Raw genomic sequence first — 15,684 nt, 5'->3', positions numbered from 1 at the left:
AATAGTGGTTTAAAGTAATTCGATAGTCATTCAATAGTGGTTCGATAGTCATTCAATAGTCATTCGATAGCCGTTCAATAGTCATTCAAAGTGGTTCGATAATCGTTTTATAGTCATTCAAAGTGATTCAATAGTCATTCAAAGTGGTTCGATAGTCGTTCGATAATCGTTCAAAGTGATTCGATAGTCGTTCGATAGTCGTTCAATAGCAGTTCAAAGTGGTTCCGTTCTATAATGCTTTGCATTATATAATAATATATTATTTAAAAGACTTAAACTGCAGAGAGTTGTCTATGAAAACATAACTTTTATCTTCTTATCGTGCTGAAGGTAAGCGTTCTTTGTAAAGTGATACATCTTCTACTCTAAAATATTTAATCGAGACCATGTCTACCACGTTGTGGCTGTTATACTGTGACAACTTGTGTGAACGCGCGTCTAACAAGAAATAAAACAATGGCTACATTAAGAATGGTTATAAAAATTATTTATGGTTATAATAGAGTACGTAGTGTTGAATATTTTTATGGCGTATATATTGCGTGTATTTGTGATATTTATTAATTAAATATTATATTTTAGTTTGCTGTTATCGACTAATTAAATAGAGACTATATGCGGTGGAGGCGCGAAAACCTCCGCTGGGAACATGCGCGATTATGGGGAGATACGGAAGAAGATCGTGAAATGTGGAACGTACACCAACAAATTTTTAATAACATATTTTACTTGCACCAATTATATCAAATTGATGAATAAGAGAAAGAGGAGAATTGTCAGCCGGAGGGGGAGCTGGCGGCTCCAGCAGAATAATGTAAGTATCTTTTAATTTATATTAAATATTATTATTATTATTATTATTATTTAACTGATAAAATTTTGTTTTTTTCTGTTTCACATAGCTGGAGAGAGTGTAATTTTATTATTATTATTATTATTATTATTATTATTTTTATTATTATTATTTTTTTTACACACACACACTTTATATGTATTTTTACACATACATTAATTTTTGAATAAATATTATTATTATTATTATTAAAATTGTGTTAATTATTTCTGTGCTTACTTTTCCTTGCAAACACTATCTCTCTCTCTCTCTCTCTATTTCTTTGCGTGGCGATACTACTGCCAATCGCGTCGCTTGATACATATGCACGCACATACACATTGTTTCTCAAGGCGTATTCTGCACATCAAACCAATAATCATACGCGAGCGCTACAAACGCGCCTTGAGGGACAAAATCGCTTTGCGTGCGAGTGTACGTACGTGTGATCTGAAACTGACGAAAAATGTCACAATTCTCATATACGATCTTCATTTCTCGAAATTGACTGCACTAATCTTATTCGAACTGGTCGCAATCGAAAGCTTGTATCCACATTTTATAATAAAAGTACCGTTAGATTTTTTATTAACGGCTTTAGTTCTTAAATATTTTAATTGAAAGTTTATAAGACCTAAAATTCTGGATAAGCTACTTGGTAGCGCCGCGCCGCTGTACATAGGCAAACTATTTCACATGCTAGAAAGTATTTTTCTTATGTACTTGGCGTATATATATATATATATATATATATATAACAATATATATATTTTTAATAGAAATTATATTTATAAAATTCAGACTGGCTTTGTAAAAATCAGTATCTTTTTTTGAATACTAAAGATGAGAATGTTTCAAAGGAATTATGAGGATCTAAAATAAATTAGAATAAAATTAAGGCTTGAACAAATGTTTTTATTCAAAAAATTACAATATTATTGATTATTAAACGACTTATTAACTTAATATTTATTTACTTAATATACTTATCTCGAAGATAGCTATCTTTTTGAGACATTTTCTTTGCTTCATCGAATAATTTTATGTTAACATATAATTCTATTATATATTTACAAAGTTGGTTCCGATGATTATCAAATGTCTTTTTGCTCAAAATATATTCATTCATAATTTTATTGTTAAATGGATTGCCTATTTGACGAAATATCTTATTTACTAGGATTGTTTTAATATTTTTGCTCAACAATGTGTAGGAGTACTAACGGATTATTCTTTCTGATATTTTGCAAATTAATGAAACGTCTTTTGATGAAATAATGAAGGGACTCCTATTTTTCAATTCTGACAAAAGCGGCATACTTTCACCCAGTAATTGTTCTTTACATATTGAGCAATTTATGAGAGACATAAATTTGTACGATACAAACCACGAAATATAAAACACTATTTTTTCCACAAATGTTGATAATACAAAACAAGTAGAAATATAATCATGATCGAATTTTGCAGCATGTCGGAATTACCAATTGGGCATTTTAAGTTTTCTTTTTGAGGAAACGTTCAAAATCTCGATATTATTAAAAAGACAATTGCTATTTTAAAACTCTTTAAGTTCATGTCTTACTAGCAAACGTTTATAGGCTATTTGAATCTGCAAAGCGTTTGAATTGTTGTTAAAACCGCCGGCTTTTAATAACTGAGAAAAACGTTTTTAAATATTCTTGCGACAATTTATATGTAAGCAAATGTTAAGCCTAATGATTTAAATTTTTCAAAAAAAAGAAAAATATTTTTCAAAGATATGATCATACCTAGAAAGCCAGTCTTACGTTGCGTTTCCAAAATATTCCTTTGTTGTCAGTCAAATTAATGATATACTTTTCAAAATTTTCGACATGCATTTTCAATCTTGAGTAATTACTATCAATTAATGGGCAATTAAATTTTTGTTTTGAAAATCTATTTTTACAGTTAAGCATGTCCGTCATATTATTAAAATTTTGGCAGAATCGTGCAGTGGGAGCACAATCGGAAATTTTTTTTGAATTTCTTTATTTGGCAATTGACTTAAGAAAATTAAAGATTTACTTACGCTTTCACTAAGAGTTTACATCGCTAACTTCACATTCATTTTATTGTTCTCAAAGTGAACGTGTTTTTTTCGTTAATTTATTTGCTAAGACCTTCGTCGCATTGTAATTCATGTAATTGTTGAATAAAATACCAAAGAATTTTTTCTCTGTTTGCGGTCCCTAAAATTTTTAAATTTCCTAATGCGTTTCTAACTAATTTCATCATACGACATAAATCTAAAAACACATAACAAGGTTTCATTGTAATCGGGTTTGTGAAATATGGTTTAAAATTCGTTCCATATTTGAAATTTGCACCAAGTACTTCACACATTCCTAGATTAATACTTGCACCATCAAAAATTACAGAATACACGCTGCAATTATGTGCAAAGCTTCAAATTTTAATAAATTTGCATGTTCAACTATTTAATCCTTGAATAAGAAAATATCCAATCGAAACTTTCCAATTTTTATTTTGTGAAACTATAAAAACTAGTGCATTTGTGGTCATTATCGGGTAATTGTTTTTGCATAACCTTTTTCCCTCTTCGAAATTTCCTAAATTGACGCTACCATAATATTGCCCATTATATTTATTATATATAACTTCTTGCTGAATTGACATCTCATCGATAACAAGATTTAGTATAATTTTTTTTTTCGAAGCCCGATCAGCAATTATTTGCAACGCTTTTTTGTAAAACTAGGAGATCCAGCGACTATCTGGTACCATACTCTTATTGTTGACGGATGTGGAAGAATTCATTTTCCGCATACTTGTCTTATATTTAATTATATGCTTTTGGGGAATAAAAATGTAATGTTAATGCAAAACTACGAATGTCTTCGGAATATTTTCCTTGACGTCTCTGCAGTAACTTAATTAATAGTTCTTAGTTAATACATCTTTTGTTTTATCAGACATTATATTTTATGGGAATAAAAAGGAAAAGCTATTGGAATGTGATTGTAATAGAATGGAATTGTAAGTATTAGAAAATTATGGAATTATGTTACCGTTAAGCAATCTCCTGCTTCATGAGACATCAATCCTTTACTATTTAAATGTTTGATAATATCTTCTAAAGAAGCAATACGTTTCCTTTGACGTCTGTTGAAATCTTGCAAGTGTTTAATTTTCTTCAGCTTCTTTTGATCCTTGTCTTTTATAAATTTTAGAGTTTGTCGAGCTCTTTTTGGAATGGCAAAATCGGGTGATGCAATTTCCAAAATGTAGCGCAACTCATGAAATCGACGCTTCTTAGGAATATTGACGTAATTTTTATCAGAACCTAAGTAAAACAAACTTAATTAATTTTCAAATAATATATGATTCTGGATTGTTACATTTATTATAAATAATAAATAAATAACTTAAAATTATGATTGACTTGAAATTGGGTTTCAAATTGGGAGAAAGGCTCATAGTTAACTGTTATATAAAAATCAATATCAGCATCCATATGTTCTACATCTTGAGACGCACATTTTATAGATAAACAAGAGTCATTTCCTGATATATTTTTTTGACACTATCACTTGTTAACACAACTTGGGATGGAATCGGAATGGATATCGAAAGAATTGACCACACTTTAAAATTATTCTGGGGTTGCTAGAAACCATTATTATCTTCACATAATCACGGGCAAAATGATATGTAATAGAACAAATGTAAACATGTGTCACATTATCTATTTCGGTTAATCCACATGCTTCCATTTCTGACTGAGAATTGAATTCTTTGGAAAGTAGTATAGGGGCCACTATGGTGAGACAGGAATATCCCCCCTTTTCACACCTTGCGCCAGCCCCCCGCTGTGAGCCCGTCCCCCTTGCCTCCCCTGCGCATGTAGCTGAGAAAAAAAGAGTGGGGAGTCGTGGACGTCCACGAGGCAATTTTTTAATTTTTTATTTTTTACCGGGCTGGAAATACTCGAGCTTGAACCTAGGTCCTCTGCTTTTCTGGTCCGGGTCCTAGTGCGGTGAGCTAACTGAAATTACAAGAGTGAGAGTTAGATGGGGCATTTAAGCGAGGAGTAGGAATCTCTCCGGCCCAGGGATCGAGCGCTCCGATTGGTTTCCTATAGTGGTCGGCTGCTTAATTGGTTCCGACGAGCTGGAAAAACGAGAGAGAAAATAACGTGAGAGAGAAAGTCGACAAGATGTCCGACGTGCCAATAGCCGGTAAAATATCGACCGCCGAAGACAGCAGAGTTGTCCCATTGCATTCCCCTCCTCCTTCTCTCGCCCTGTGGAAAACCGAAAAATATCACGCGACATACGGTATCTCTCCCCTTCGACCGCCCTTACGGAAAAACCTCGTGCTGTACCGCGCGTGTCGCCCGCTCTCTCCTATTCTTCTTGCTGAAAAAAGAAAAATCGGCTGGTGTGGAATTATCAGATATCTAGGTATACAGATGAAATACGAAACGTTCATGTTCGGACATGACTGTCCCGCCGGTCGAGGCATGCAACGCAGGTAGACGCGACGTCATCTTTGGAGACAACACGCTAGCGGAGATTTAAAGAGCTATGACGTCGCAGAGTCTAGGAAGGAAAGAAAAGGAAAAAATTAAATGTTTTCACCTAATATTTAAAATTAATAACATTTTTATTTATGCTACAGAAATATAAATTATCTACTTACAAATTCTGTACAAATTATCTACTTACATTTATATATTTAATATAATATTTATAACATTTACAGAAATTATATTATACATTGTAAGTGGATTTTGCTTCTAACGAATTTCCTTATGTTTCGGCGAAGGCCTCTTCGAACACGATTAATAATTCCTCGTCGGAGATGTGCTCGAAGAAAATTCAAGGAGAAGGAGGAGGTGTATCCTCCAGAACTATTGTAATGCTTGAAGAGGGGGATGATGGAGGAGAATCATCCTGTATATATATACTGGGGAGTAACATGGCCGAGGAAAAGTCGGCGAAGGTAGTCGCTCGCTGTAATTGTTCATCTTTTTATAGTATCTGATGAAAATGACATCGGACTCGCTGATGGGCTGAATACCTTTTCTTCCCTTACGGCAGCATCGTTTGAGGGGGGTGGGAGTATAATAGTATTCCTTGCCCGATCTAGTTTTCACTGCGCAAAAAAGACAAAAATATTAATTAATAAATGTTATTAAAATAAAAGTAAAGTATTAAAACGAATAAAATTTATTATTAAACACTTTTATACTTAATGTCTTTTCGATAAATTTTTGCTTAATGTTTCCGGGAAATTTTCGCCGTGTAAAACGAGATGGTAGAGAATCCCGAACAGGTATAGTAGACGCTGATGTATTCACTGATAACTAAAATTTCTGTTCTGATTTTTTGGAAGGAATTCTTAAAAATTTTAACAAATTAGAATTGTATAAAGCATAAGTGGGGAACCAACGACTTTAGTGAATTAGAAAAGTAGACGTATGGCGACGCCAGGGTGGTAACAATAGTGGTGTCTTGAAAAATACATGTAGCGTGGTGGAGGAATATGGCGTCATATCGATAAGAAAAGCATGAAAAAATCAAACAATTTAAGTAAAAAATTCACATTTATTTTTATAATTATTTTACATATAATTAAAATATTACACAAGTGTATTTTTTATAACATTACAATTCGAATTACATTATTAATCTGGAGTGCGACAAGTAGTTGGAGTACTGTTGTTCCTACTGCCGTCGACAAAATTATTTTGCTTGAGTATCCAATATTTTAATTTGTTCGCGTTGCGTAATGCACAATAAAAGGTTCCGAATTTTCGAAATCCATGATAACCACAATATCGTCCGCGCTTTCCTCTCGACATTAGATTTTTTAATGCAGGGGAAATATCTTCCAAATTATATATATCTCTAGAAAGTAAATTTCTCAAGTAACTTGCTTTTTCACATCCTCTGACATAAATATATTGTACATGTCTTGTTATTTCGCGTAGATGTAATGTAAAATATTTCGGATTAGCTTCGCCATCGAACCATTCAATACCATGATAATTTCGCGTGAGCCAATTATTTTGTCGTCTTACATTTTCTGGTAATTCGCTAAACGAATGCGGAGGTATAATCCAATGTCCGAAAAATGGAGCGTCAACGGCGACAACGGCAACTTCTTTAAGGATAAATTTCGCGCAAGCATCTCGGAAATACCCTGTATGTCGACGATTATATCCATAATGCGAAAACCTGTGTGGTCTGGATAGCTAGTTTGAAACTCTTCGCGAAGCGGCGATACTCGTGTCTCGAATGAAACTGAAATCTTTTTTTGCCGCACTGCATATTTTTTGATACGTTGCACGTTGACGTTTTTATCGGTTGTGGTGGGGGAAAATTGTAAAAAAATTTTTTGAGTATTACATTATAGAGAACGACGTAAATCTAACCGGCAAAATCGACAATGACTTGATGAGATGAGTCAATTTCTATGACATTATCAAACTCTGTGTAAATAATACAAGTAACGGTCTCGGTGAGAGCCTTCTCAAATCGCACTTCTAATCGTAAACTACCATGTTTCATAAGATTCCAATGTCCTGTATAATTAGCCGATAAGTCGGGCGTAAGATCAAAAGTGAATAGCGTATAACTCTTTGAATAATCATCTCTGCTTATAGAATTTCCTTCGATCAAAAATTGAATACCTGTTCCCGTGAAGAGCGTTTGATAAGCTTCAACATAAAGCGATTCTTCTGTCGAGAAAACGGGTTGTAATGATCTACTAGGAATTTGCATGCCGTCGACGTACAGCGAGAAAAAATTTATTCCATAATTTTTGAAATTAAACGGATATAATTTTCTATCACCGTTAAATGTTTTATTATTGACAAAACCGACTATTATTCTTTTCGGAAGTTGTCCAAGTATTACATTATCTAACGATTCAGCGACAACACCGCTATGGATGGTGAATGATTTAACCTCAACCCTCGTGAGCGGATATTTGGCCGTAACTTTACTCAGCATTCTTGCATGTACGAGCAATAATCCGGCGCTTATTTTCGCTCTTCTCACTAACAGGTTCACATCCAGTATATTAATTTTCGATGACGTACCGTTACTATCCAAGACAGAACGAATCTTTCGAACGAACGAGCCTCAAACGTACTTTTACACCGTTAATTAAAAATTTGTCTTGATTGAAAACATCACAATGGAGATGACCTACAAGATTTAGCGCCCGTCCTCCTCGAATGTAATGAGCACGTCTCACGAGAGCGGAATTTGCCGTTTTTGATTCCACCGGTTCGTCCATTCGTCCGAGAGTATCCGCGTCCCATAGGCATGAGGTTAGATGGGAAGTTTTTGCAGGTAAAGAATAATTTAACAACGCCTCAATGTAAGCGCGGTACACGTAAGCGTTGTTTGGCGGCGATACGAGCTTTTGATTGAAATACACATCGATCTGATTGAAGATAGAATGAAGTAAATGATTTACGGGGCTTACATTGTCCGTCGATGCGCTGCCGCCTGCACCCGTGTCCTGTGGAATCGCCTGACGTTTCTACGCGTACGCGAAGACTCAGCATGGTGTGCGTGAGATCTAAATATTCTTCTCCGTGGCCGGGAATGACGAATTCTATCGGCGAGTCGTCCGAGAGCGAAGTCACGGGTTTGTAATGAATCCATTGTGAACTCTCGATACTAGTTTTCGTGGGCAGTAAGGAGAAGAGATCGAGTTCACTCTTTAAACACTCGCTCGAATGCGAATGAAGAAAGGACATGTTAGTAGGTAGACTAGGCCGCTTCTAGCCCACTTCACTCTTAAGAATCGCTGTAAGAGTAAGAGAGATGGGTATATGAAAAAATAAGATAGAATGATATCTCGGAGGTGAGGAGACGGCACGGCGGAAAAAGAGGCGGGGTACGTATGGCGAGGAAGGCGTGGGACGGGTGTCGCGCGCGTGCCGTCGTAGGCGAGGGGTGGAGGAGGGACGAGGGGGGTTTGTTATCGAGATTTTCTTATCGGCGCGGCTTAGAGCGCGACGCGTCTAATTAGAGGGCGATGCGTCGATAGCGGTTTCTTTTACGGGCGCCGCTTCGAGCGCGCGTGTACTCTCTTTTAGGATATGTTTATTATTTGATAATTTCTTATCGGTGCCGCTTTTGCGACGTATCGACGATGCGACTACGCGGATGGACGCGTTTATATTTATTCTTTTAGCGCGCGATATAACTCTTAGGAGCGAGGATAGCGGGACGCTCCGATTCGCGGTTTCTTTGTCGGCGTCGCTTCGAGCACGATGCGTCTAATTAGAGGGCGATGCGTCGATCGCGGTTTCTTTTACGGGCGCCGCTTCGAGCGCGCCGCTTATCGATAGGCGTCGCGGCGTCGGGCGAGTTTTAAGGAGCGAGGATGACGCGTCGCGATTATTCTTTTAGCGCAATGTAATTCTCGGGAGCGAGGATAGCGGGACGCTCTCGATAATCGCCTCGTTCGGTCTCTTTCATCGTTCGGCGATAAGGAGAGCGTCCGCTGACGAGTGGTTTTCTTGTCGGCACCGCTTTTGCGACGGTGATTAAGCGAATAGATGTGTTACTTAGAAAAATAATTCGCGCGTATACTTTCTTTTAAGATATATTTATTATTTGAATACTAATACATAATATATTTTTACATAATATATTTATTATTTTAATACTAATATATAGTATTTTAATACTAATATATATTATTTTAATACTAATATAGAATATAGAATATATTTTTATAAAATAGTATAAAAGCGCGAGTACATAAACGCGTTACGAATCTCCGAAGAACAGAGCCTGCAGCTCGTAATCGATCAGCTCGTTGCGATCGAAGTTCTCGTTATCGCGTATCGTCGCGGGATCTCGAACTCCCGCCGCTACGTCGAGAAAACGAACCAGTTTGTTATCGGTGTAAACGGTTAAACAGTTTAAGGACGTAATGAGGCAGTTGACGCAATGCTCCAGACGCAATACGTATAAGACGGTGTTTCTCGATATAGCCAGACGAGCGTTGGCCGTTTCGAGACGGAGGATTCGGAGATTGTTCAGTCTACCGAATCGAAGCGTCAATTGCCCGATGTATATCGGCGCCGGAGGACGCGTCTCCTCGCGCTCGTCGGGGAGAAAGTACGACCCGAGCACGGATCGTAGATCGAGCAGCTCCTTCCACTTATCTGGCGTTAGAGATCTCTCTGCCCTGATTATCTCCGAGAATGATTTCCACGAACGATGATCGACCGACGTTGATGCAGACTTCGAGATGCTTGTATCCCGTTTTCGTTAATGAGTAGCGTCTTCCCAAGATTCTGAGAGGCCGCGCGATCGCGTCGCTAGTGCCGCGTCTCGGCGTGCGGTCGCTGTCTCGTCTGAAAGAAGGCGGATGCGAATGATAGAAGAAGAGTCGTTGAGGCAGTGAGAGATATTCGTGGGGAAGATTCTCGATGTTCTTACCCGTTGTTCGTTCGAGGTTTCTTGGAATATCCCGCGTCGTCCTCTCGGGGAGTCTCGATTGATCCTCGAAGGAGCGTCGCTGTTGCGACTGTCCCGTCGTCGCGTACATTCTCGTTTCGTTCGCGAGTTTCAACGGTCGTCGTTGACAATGAAGCTCTTAAGAGCGGGATGGTCCTTATATATTCGCGTTGAAATTGCCCCCTTCTTCGCACGTTTGTATTCTATTTTTAAAGAGATTGCATTCTTGCAATCGGGGCGGGTCGTGGTCTCAATCGTCCTCGTCCACGCTCTCTGTCGCGTCGTCGAGGCGATAGATGCGACCGAGGAGATCGCGCAATTGGCGCAGGAGTCCGTCCGTGGGGCACTCGATGCCGAGAACGCGCGGGTCGAAGGGACCCGCCGAGGTTACGATATTTTTAAATTCATTGAACGCGTAAAATTGGCGCTTAGTGAAAAAATACAGATTACCGTCGACATACCGGAGAGCCGACGTTATCGCGGATGGTATTCCGGGAAATATATCTTTTAACGGAGCGTGTTTAATAATCAGTGAGCGACACTCGTCGATTTCCGCTACTTTGTCGTCGTCGTAAATAGCGTAGGTTCGTCCCGAGTGCGCGTTTATCACGGCGTTGATTCTAGCGTTTCGAGGAAATCCGATGCTGTGAAGGAATCTGGGCCAACCTGGTTTCAATTTAAGATTAGGATATTCCGCGAGATAGATTTTGTCATCAGCGAATAGCGCGAGATCGCCGGAGGGTCTTTGATACGCGGCGGATAGATGCACAAAGTTGCTTGGGAGAAACGTCGCGTATTCCGTTAGCGTCATAGGCTTGCCGTAACGTTTCTCGATTAGATCGATCGACCATAAGTTGCGTCGATTGGATATATATAAACGCCGATTCATTATTAAGGCTACGTCTAAGCGCCGTAAGGCGCAAAGATCCGCGTGCGACGGATCGGTCGGCGCGAGGTCGGTCGTCGCGGGTGCCGCAGTGGTAGCGGGCGTCGCGGGAATCGCGGGGTAATCCCCGTCGTCGTGAGATCCGTACAGATTCTGTATAGCGAGAATATCCTCCACGCTTAGCTTGACCGGATATTGAAGCTCGTTGTCGGGTATATACGGAAACATCACCGAGTCGTTGCGCATACTGTGTTGCAGACCTAAGGTGTGACCGACTTCATGAGTTAGCGTTAAAAGTAGATGATACTTGTTAGAAGGATTCTTGTTCAGGTACACGTGCCACAGTTCCTCGTCATCGACGTGCACCTCCGAGGTGAAATCGGCTGTTCCGGTGGGAAAGAACGCGTGAGCGAGGGCTCCTCCCGGACCTTCGAAAGCCGCTGGGCAAACGTCGCCGTTCTCGCGATTCGCATAAGTGTGAACGCCTGTTCGATATGATATTAATATATCGGGATGTAGCGAATCGCGTACACATTTTAACGACGAATTCGCCGCCCATAGCGCGAATGCTGCTTCGGTAGTTCGTAGGAGTTCCTCGCTAGCCACTTGAAAATTCCACGTGAGACTCGTTTTCGGCCATCTCTTCGCGAACGGACTGTACGCGCGATCGGGAATGTCCGCATCGCGGTTTGCGCATGAGATTGAGCGTATCGATATTTAGCACGCCGTTACCAGGTAATCGATAATATTCTTGAAACAGCGATAACGCGCGACGCAAAGACGTCGCGTTGTCGGAAGACAATGATCCTCCGCCGTCCCTCAGAAAACCGTAAGCTCGTAGGAAGCGGAACACTTCCGTCCTTTCCGGATCGACCGGCGTCGCGATCGTCGCGGCGACGAGCGTCGTCAATAGGACTAGAAGAGCTGTCTTCGCGGTCATCGCGCGAGTCGAGAGGGATGCGCGGGAAACGATCGATCGCGAGATACCGGACGCGATTGATTCGCGTTTCGGAGAATACGTCTATTTTTATCCTCTTCGAATTTGAGTACGAGATAAGAGGAGAGGGGATATTAGAGCGGGAAAAGAGATGGGAACGGAAGCGTCGATGATTCGTTCGAGGAAGGAGGATTTCCTCGACGGCGACAAAGGTCGATTGGATATTTGAGATACGCCTCTTCCGAGAAATCGTCGGGTCCTTTTGCCGTTTCTATTTTTATTATTTTATTTTTAAGAAAAAATATTAAAGATTTAAGAAAAAATATTAAAGAAAAATAGTCGTAATTAACGATTATTTCGGAAGAAAAATGTGGTATTGAGGTTTAAATGGGAATAGTCGTAGTTGACGATTATCTCGAAAGAAGAACGCGATAAGAAGCGCGTTTAATATGGATTTGCTCGAGCGGATGGCGAGGATTGACGAATCCGTAAAGGTCGCACGGGAGACGCTCGCGAAACGCTCCCGATTGTCTGGGGGTGAGCGGACCGGCGAACCGTTCGACGCTGACACGCTCGACGCGATGAGAGAGATCTGCGCCGCTGTGGATACGGCGAAGAGGAAATTAGCGGAATACAATCGTTCGTTGGAGAGAAAGAGAGCGAAGGGGCCACTCGACGCGAGAACGATGAGGGAGATCGATTCGATCTGCGAGTCTTTCGAAGCTACGGAGAAGACCTATCTCGAATTTTTGATGAAGGCGAGTAGAGAGGTCGGCGAATCGTCGAAGGACGAGAAGGAGTGACGTGGTGAGTATCTTGCGAGTTGCGACGCGTGGAGAGTAATTTTTAGATAATCATCGTTTTTTCAGAGACGCGGATTCTCGCACTCGTCGATCGCTCGCGTTTAATCGCGAGGAAAAATGTGTATCGATTTTAAATAAATACGATTGACACGTATATCTAGCGAAATCTTTTTTGTTAAATTTATCTTTCCTCTTCGCGACGATTTGAATATTTAGAAGACTCTCGAGTCTTTTTATCTTCGTAATTTTCTATTTTTATTACATTAAAGGAAAACGCAGTTTGAGTCATATCGCGATATCCGCTCGCTAGCCTTTATAAAATGCGCGATCATAGTTGAGAACATCGAGAGTGTTATTATTCGTGAAACTGTTAAGAAGCGCTCGATACGCGATGGATTTAATAGATCGTATAGTGAAATCGACCGAGTACGTGACGTTGAATGTAGATTTAATAGCGATCGAATCTAATTTTTGCAAGACATCGCGACCGATCTACGCGAGGAAGCGGAAGGGGTGTTGGGGGAGAGTTCTGATTTTTTTAAAATTGAATTTCGCGTGGAGAGACGCGATGAGATCCTGGAACAGATGTGAGTATCGAACGCTCGAGAAATCATCTTTTTATCATCTTTTTATTTTTCTATCTTTTTATTTTTTTATCATTTTTTTTATCATCTTTTTATTTTTTATCTTTTTTATCTATTCACTTTTTCCGTTTTTAGAAACAAGATAGAAAATTCGATGAAGATCGCGCGAGAGGCGCTTTTTGATTTAATCCCCAAATTGAGATTGATAGCGGTGCAGGCGAAGAGGATTCGCGGAACATTGCGCGATGAAGAGACTGAACCGCCGACGAGTCCCGTGGGGACCGAACTGTGGGTGAGCGGCGAGAACGTTGCGAGTGACGACGAGAATACAGCGAGTGTTCGCGCGATCTTGCGATTTGTAAAGTTTTTTTAAAAATTTATTCGCTAATAATTTGTTTATTTGCAGGAATGATCGATGAAGAATTTTTCGTACGCGTTCGCGTGTATTTTTATATACATTTATTGTATACATTTATTATATACATTTATTGTATACATTTATTATATACATTTATTGTATACATTTATTGTATACATTTATTGTATACATTTATTGTATACATTTATTGTATACATTTATTGTATACACTTATTGTATACACTTATTGTATACACTTATTTATTATATACATTTATTATATATTATATATTATATATTATATACATTTATTATACATTTATTATATATTATATACATTTATTATATACATTTATTATATACATTTATTATATACATTTATTATATACATTTATTGTATACACTTATTGTATACACTTATTTATTATATATTAATACTATAAATGATATTAAATTGCGACAAAATAAAATCATTTGTAATCGTAAACGATAAGATTTGATTCCTCGCGACTTCTCTTTCTTTTCTACACATAAGCTATCCTTTTTTAATTAGTCTCGCTTCTGTCTCGCGCTACGTCTCGTCTTTATCGCGGTCGCGATAAGCGAGGAATATTCGTCGACGATGCGTCCGTCTCTCTCGCTTCGTTTCTCGAGAATATCGCGATGGTACGCGTAATTTTATAAATTTTTTATTTTTTTAATTTTATAAATTTATTTTTTTAATTTTATAAATATATCTTTATCGCGCGATGCGCGAGAAATGTAAAACGCGGCGACCGCTCGCATCGTTCTTATCGCGGTCGCGATAAATATAAAAGATTCATTTTATGACATTTAAAGTATTTAAAAATATAATGTTTATAAATATAATATATTTAATTAATAATTTGATAATATATAAAATGTAGTTTCTAATATAGTTTATAATATGTTAAAATTAAACGCGTGATGATACGCGTAATTTTATAAATATATCTTTATCGCGCGATGCGCGAGAAATATAAAACGCGGCGACCGCTCGCATCGTTCTTATCGCGGTCGCGATAAATATAAAAGATTCATTTTATGACATTATGAATGAGTGTAATGGTAAGGAAAATATTTTTTATTTTTATTTTTATTTTTTATTTTTTATTCTATATAAAATATTTAAAGTACTTAAAAATATAATATTTATAAATATAATATATAATTAGTAATTTGATAATATATAATTAGTAATTTGATAATATGTAAAATATAGTTTATAATATAGTTTATAATTAGTAATTTGATAATATATAAAATATAGTTTATAATATATTAAAATTAAATATTATTTAAACCGTTATTTCGCTGCAACCACCAGTCGTGCAATTTGCAAACGTTTTCCAACGCGCAATTCTTCACGTGATATCTGCAGCGAAGGGCCCGCGAAGCGTTCAATATTTCTAGCCGACCGATGTCCTCGAAATCGGCGTCGATGGTCTCAATGACAATGTCGCGATCCTCGACGTTCTCCAAGATCTCGGCGAGCCACTTTTTCTTCTCGCATCCTTTGACGTATACGCGTATCGTGAAATCGGGGCTAGTTCCACGACAAATGGCTTCTCGAACGAGTCTTCTCATTGACCCGTAATTGACATGTCCGCTATTCCATTTCAATTGATGGTGATTGGTGACCAACCAACAAGCTTGCGTCTTCTCCGTTTTCGTTAACAGATCCCACGACATTGGAGCGCGGAAAATGTGATGCGTTATTTCTTTGCCGTCTCTCAATACGGCTATTTCCTTCGCAATAAATTTTTTGTTGACGATAAAACCTT

The 15,684-nt window shown here is 38.3% G+C and overlaps 1 protein-coding gene across 1 annotated transcript; it reads right to left on the bottom strand.

Moving 5' to 3' along the window:
* Positions 1-10,561: 10,561 nt before the first annotated feature.
* Positions 10,562-12,137, bottom strand: LOC126852927 (stromelysin-2-like). The gene is made up of 2 exons (XM_050598222.1): positions 11,930-12,137; positions 10,562-11,682 (listed from the first exon to the last, which is right to left on the bottom strand). The coding sequence occupies exons 1-2, from the start codon at positions 12,135-12,137 to the stop codon at positions 10,562-10,564; spliced, it is 1,329 nt and encodes a 442-aa protein (XP_050454179.1).
* Positions 12,138-15,684: the final 3,547 nt, after the last annotated feature.

This window comes from Cataglyphis hispanica, chromosome 11, assembly GCF_021464435.1.
Source record: "Cataglyphis hispanica isolate Lineage 1 chromosome 11, ULB_Chis1_1.0, whole genome shotgun sequence".
Taxonomy (NCBI): domain Eukaryota; kingdom Metazoa; phylum Arthropoda; class Insecta; order Hymenoptera; family Formicidae; genus Cataglyphis; species Cataglyphis hispanica.
This window is presented reverse-complemented; position numbering and strand designations above follow the sequence as displayed.

What these genes read in the sequence shown, in the direction of transcription:
- LOC126852927 (XM_050598222.1), bottom strand. Translation starts at nt 12,137, where the DNA reads ATGACCGCGAAGACAGCTCTTCTAGTCCTATTGACGACGCTCGTCGCC. An exon ending in AGAATATTATCGATTACCTG is followed by an intron (nt 11,683 to 11,929) that starts GTAACGGCGTGC and finishes CATATCGAACAG; the next exon opens with GCGTTCACACTTATGCGAAT.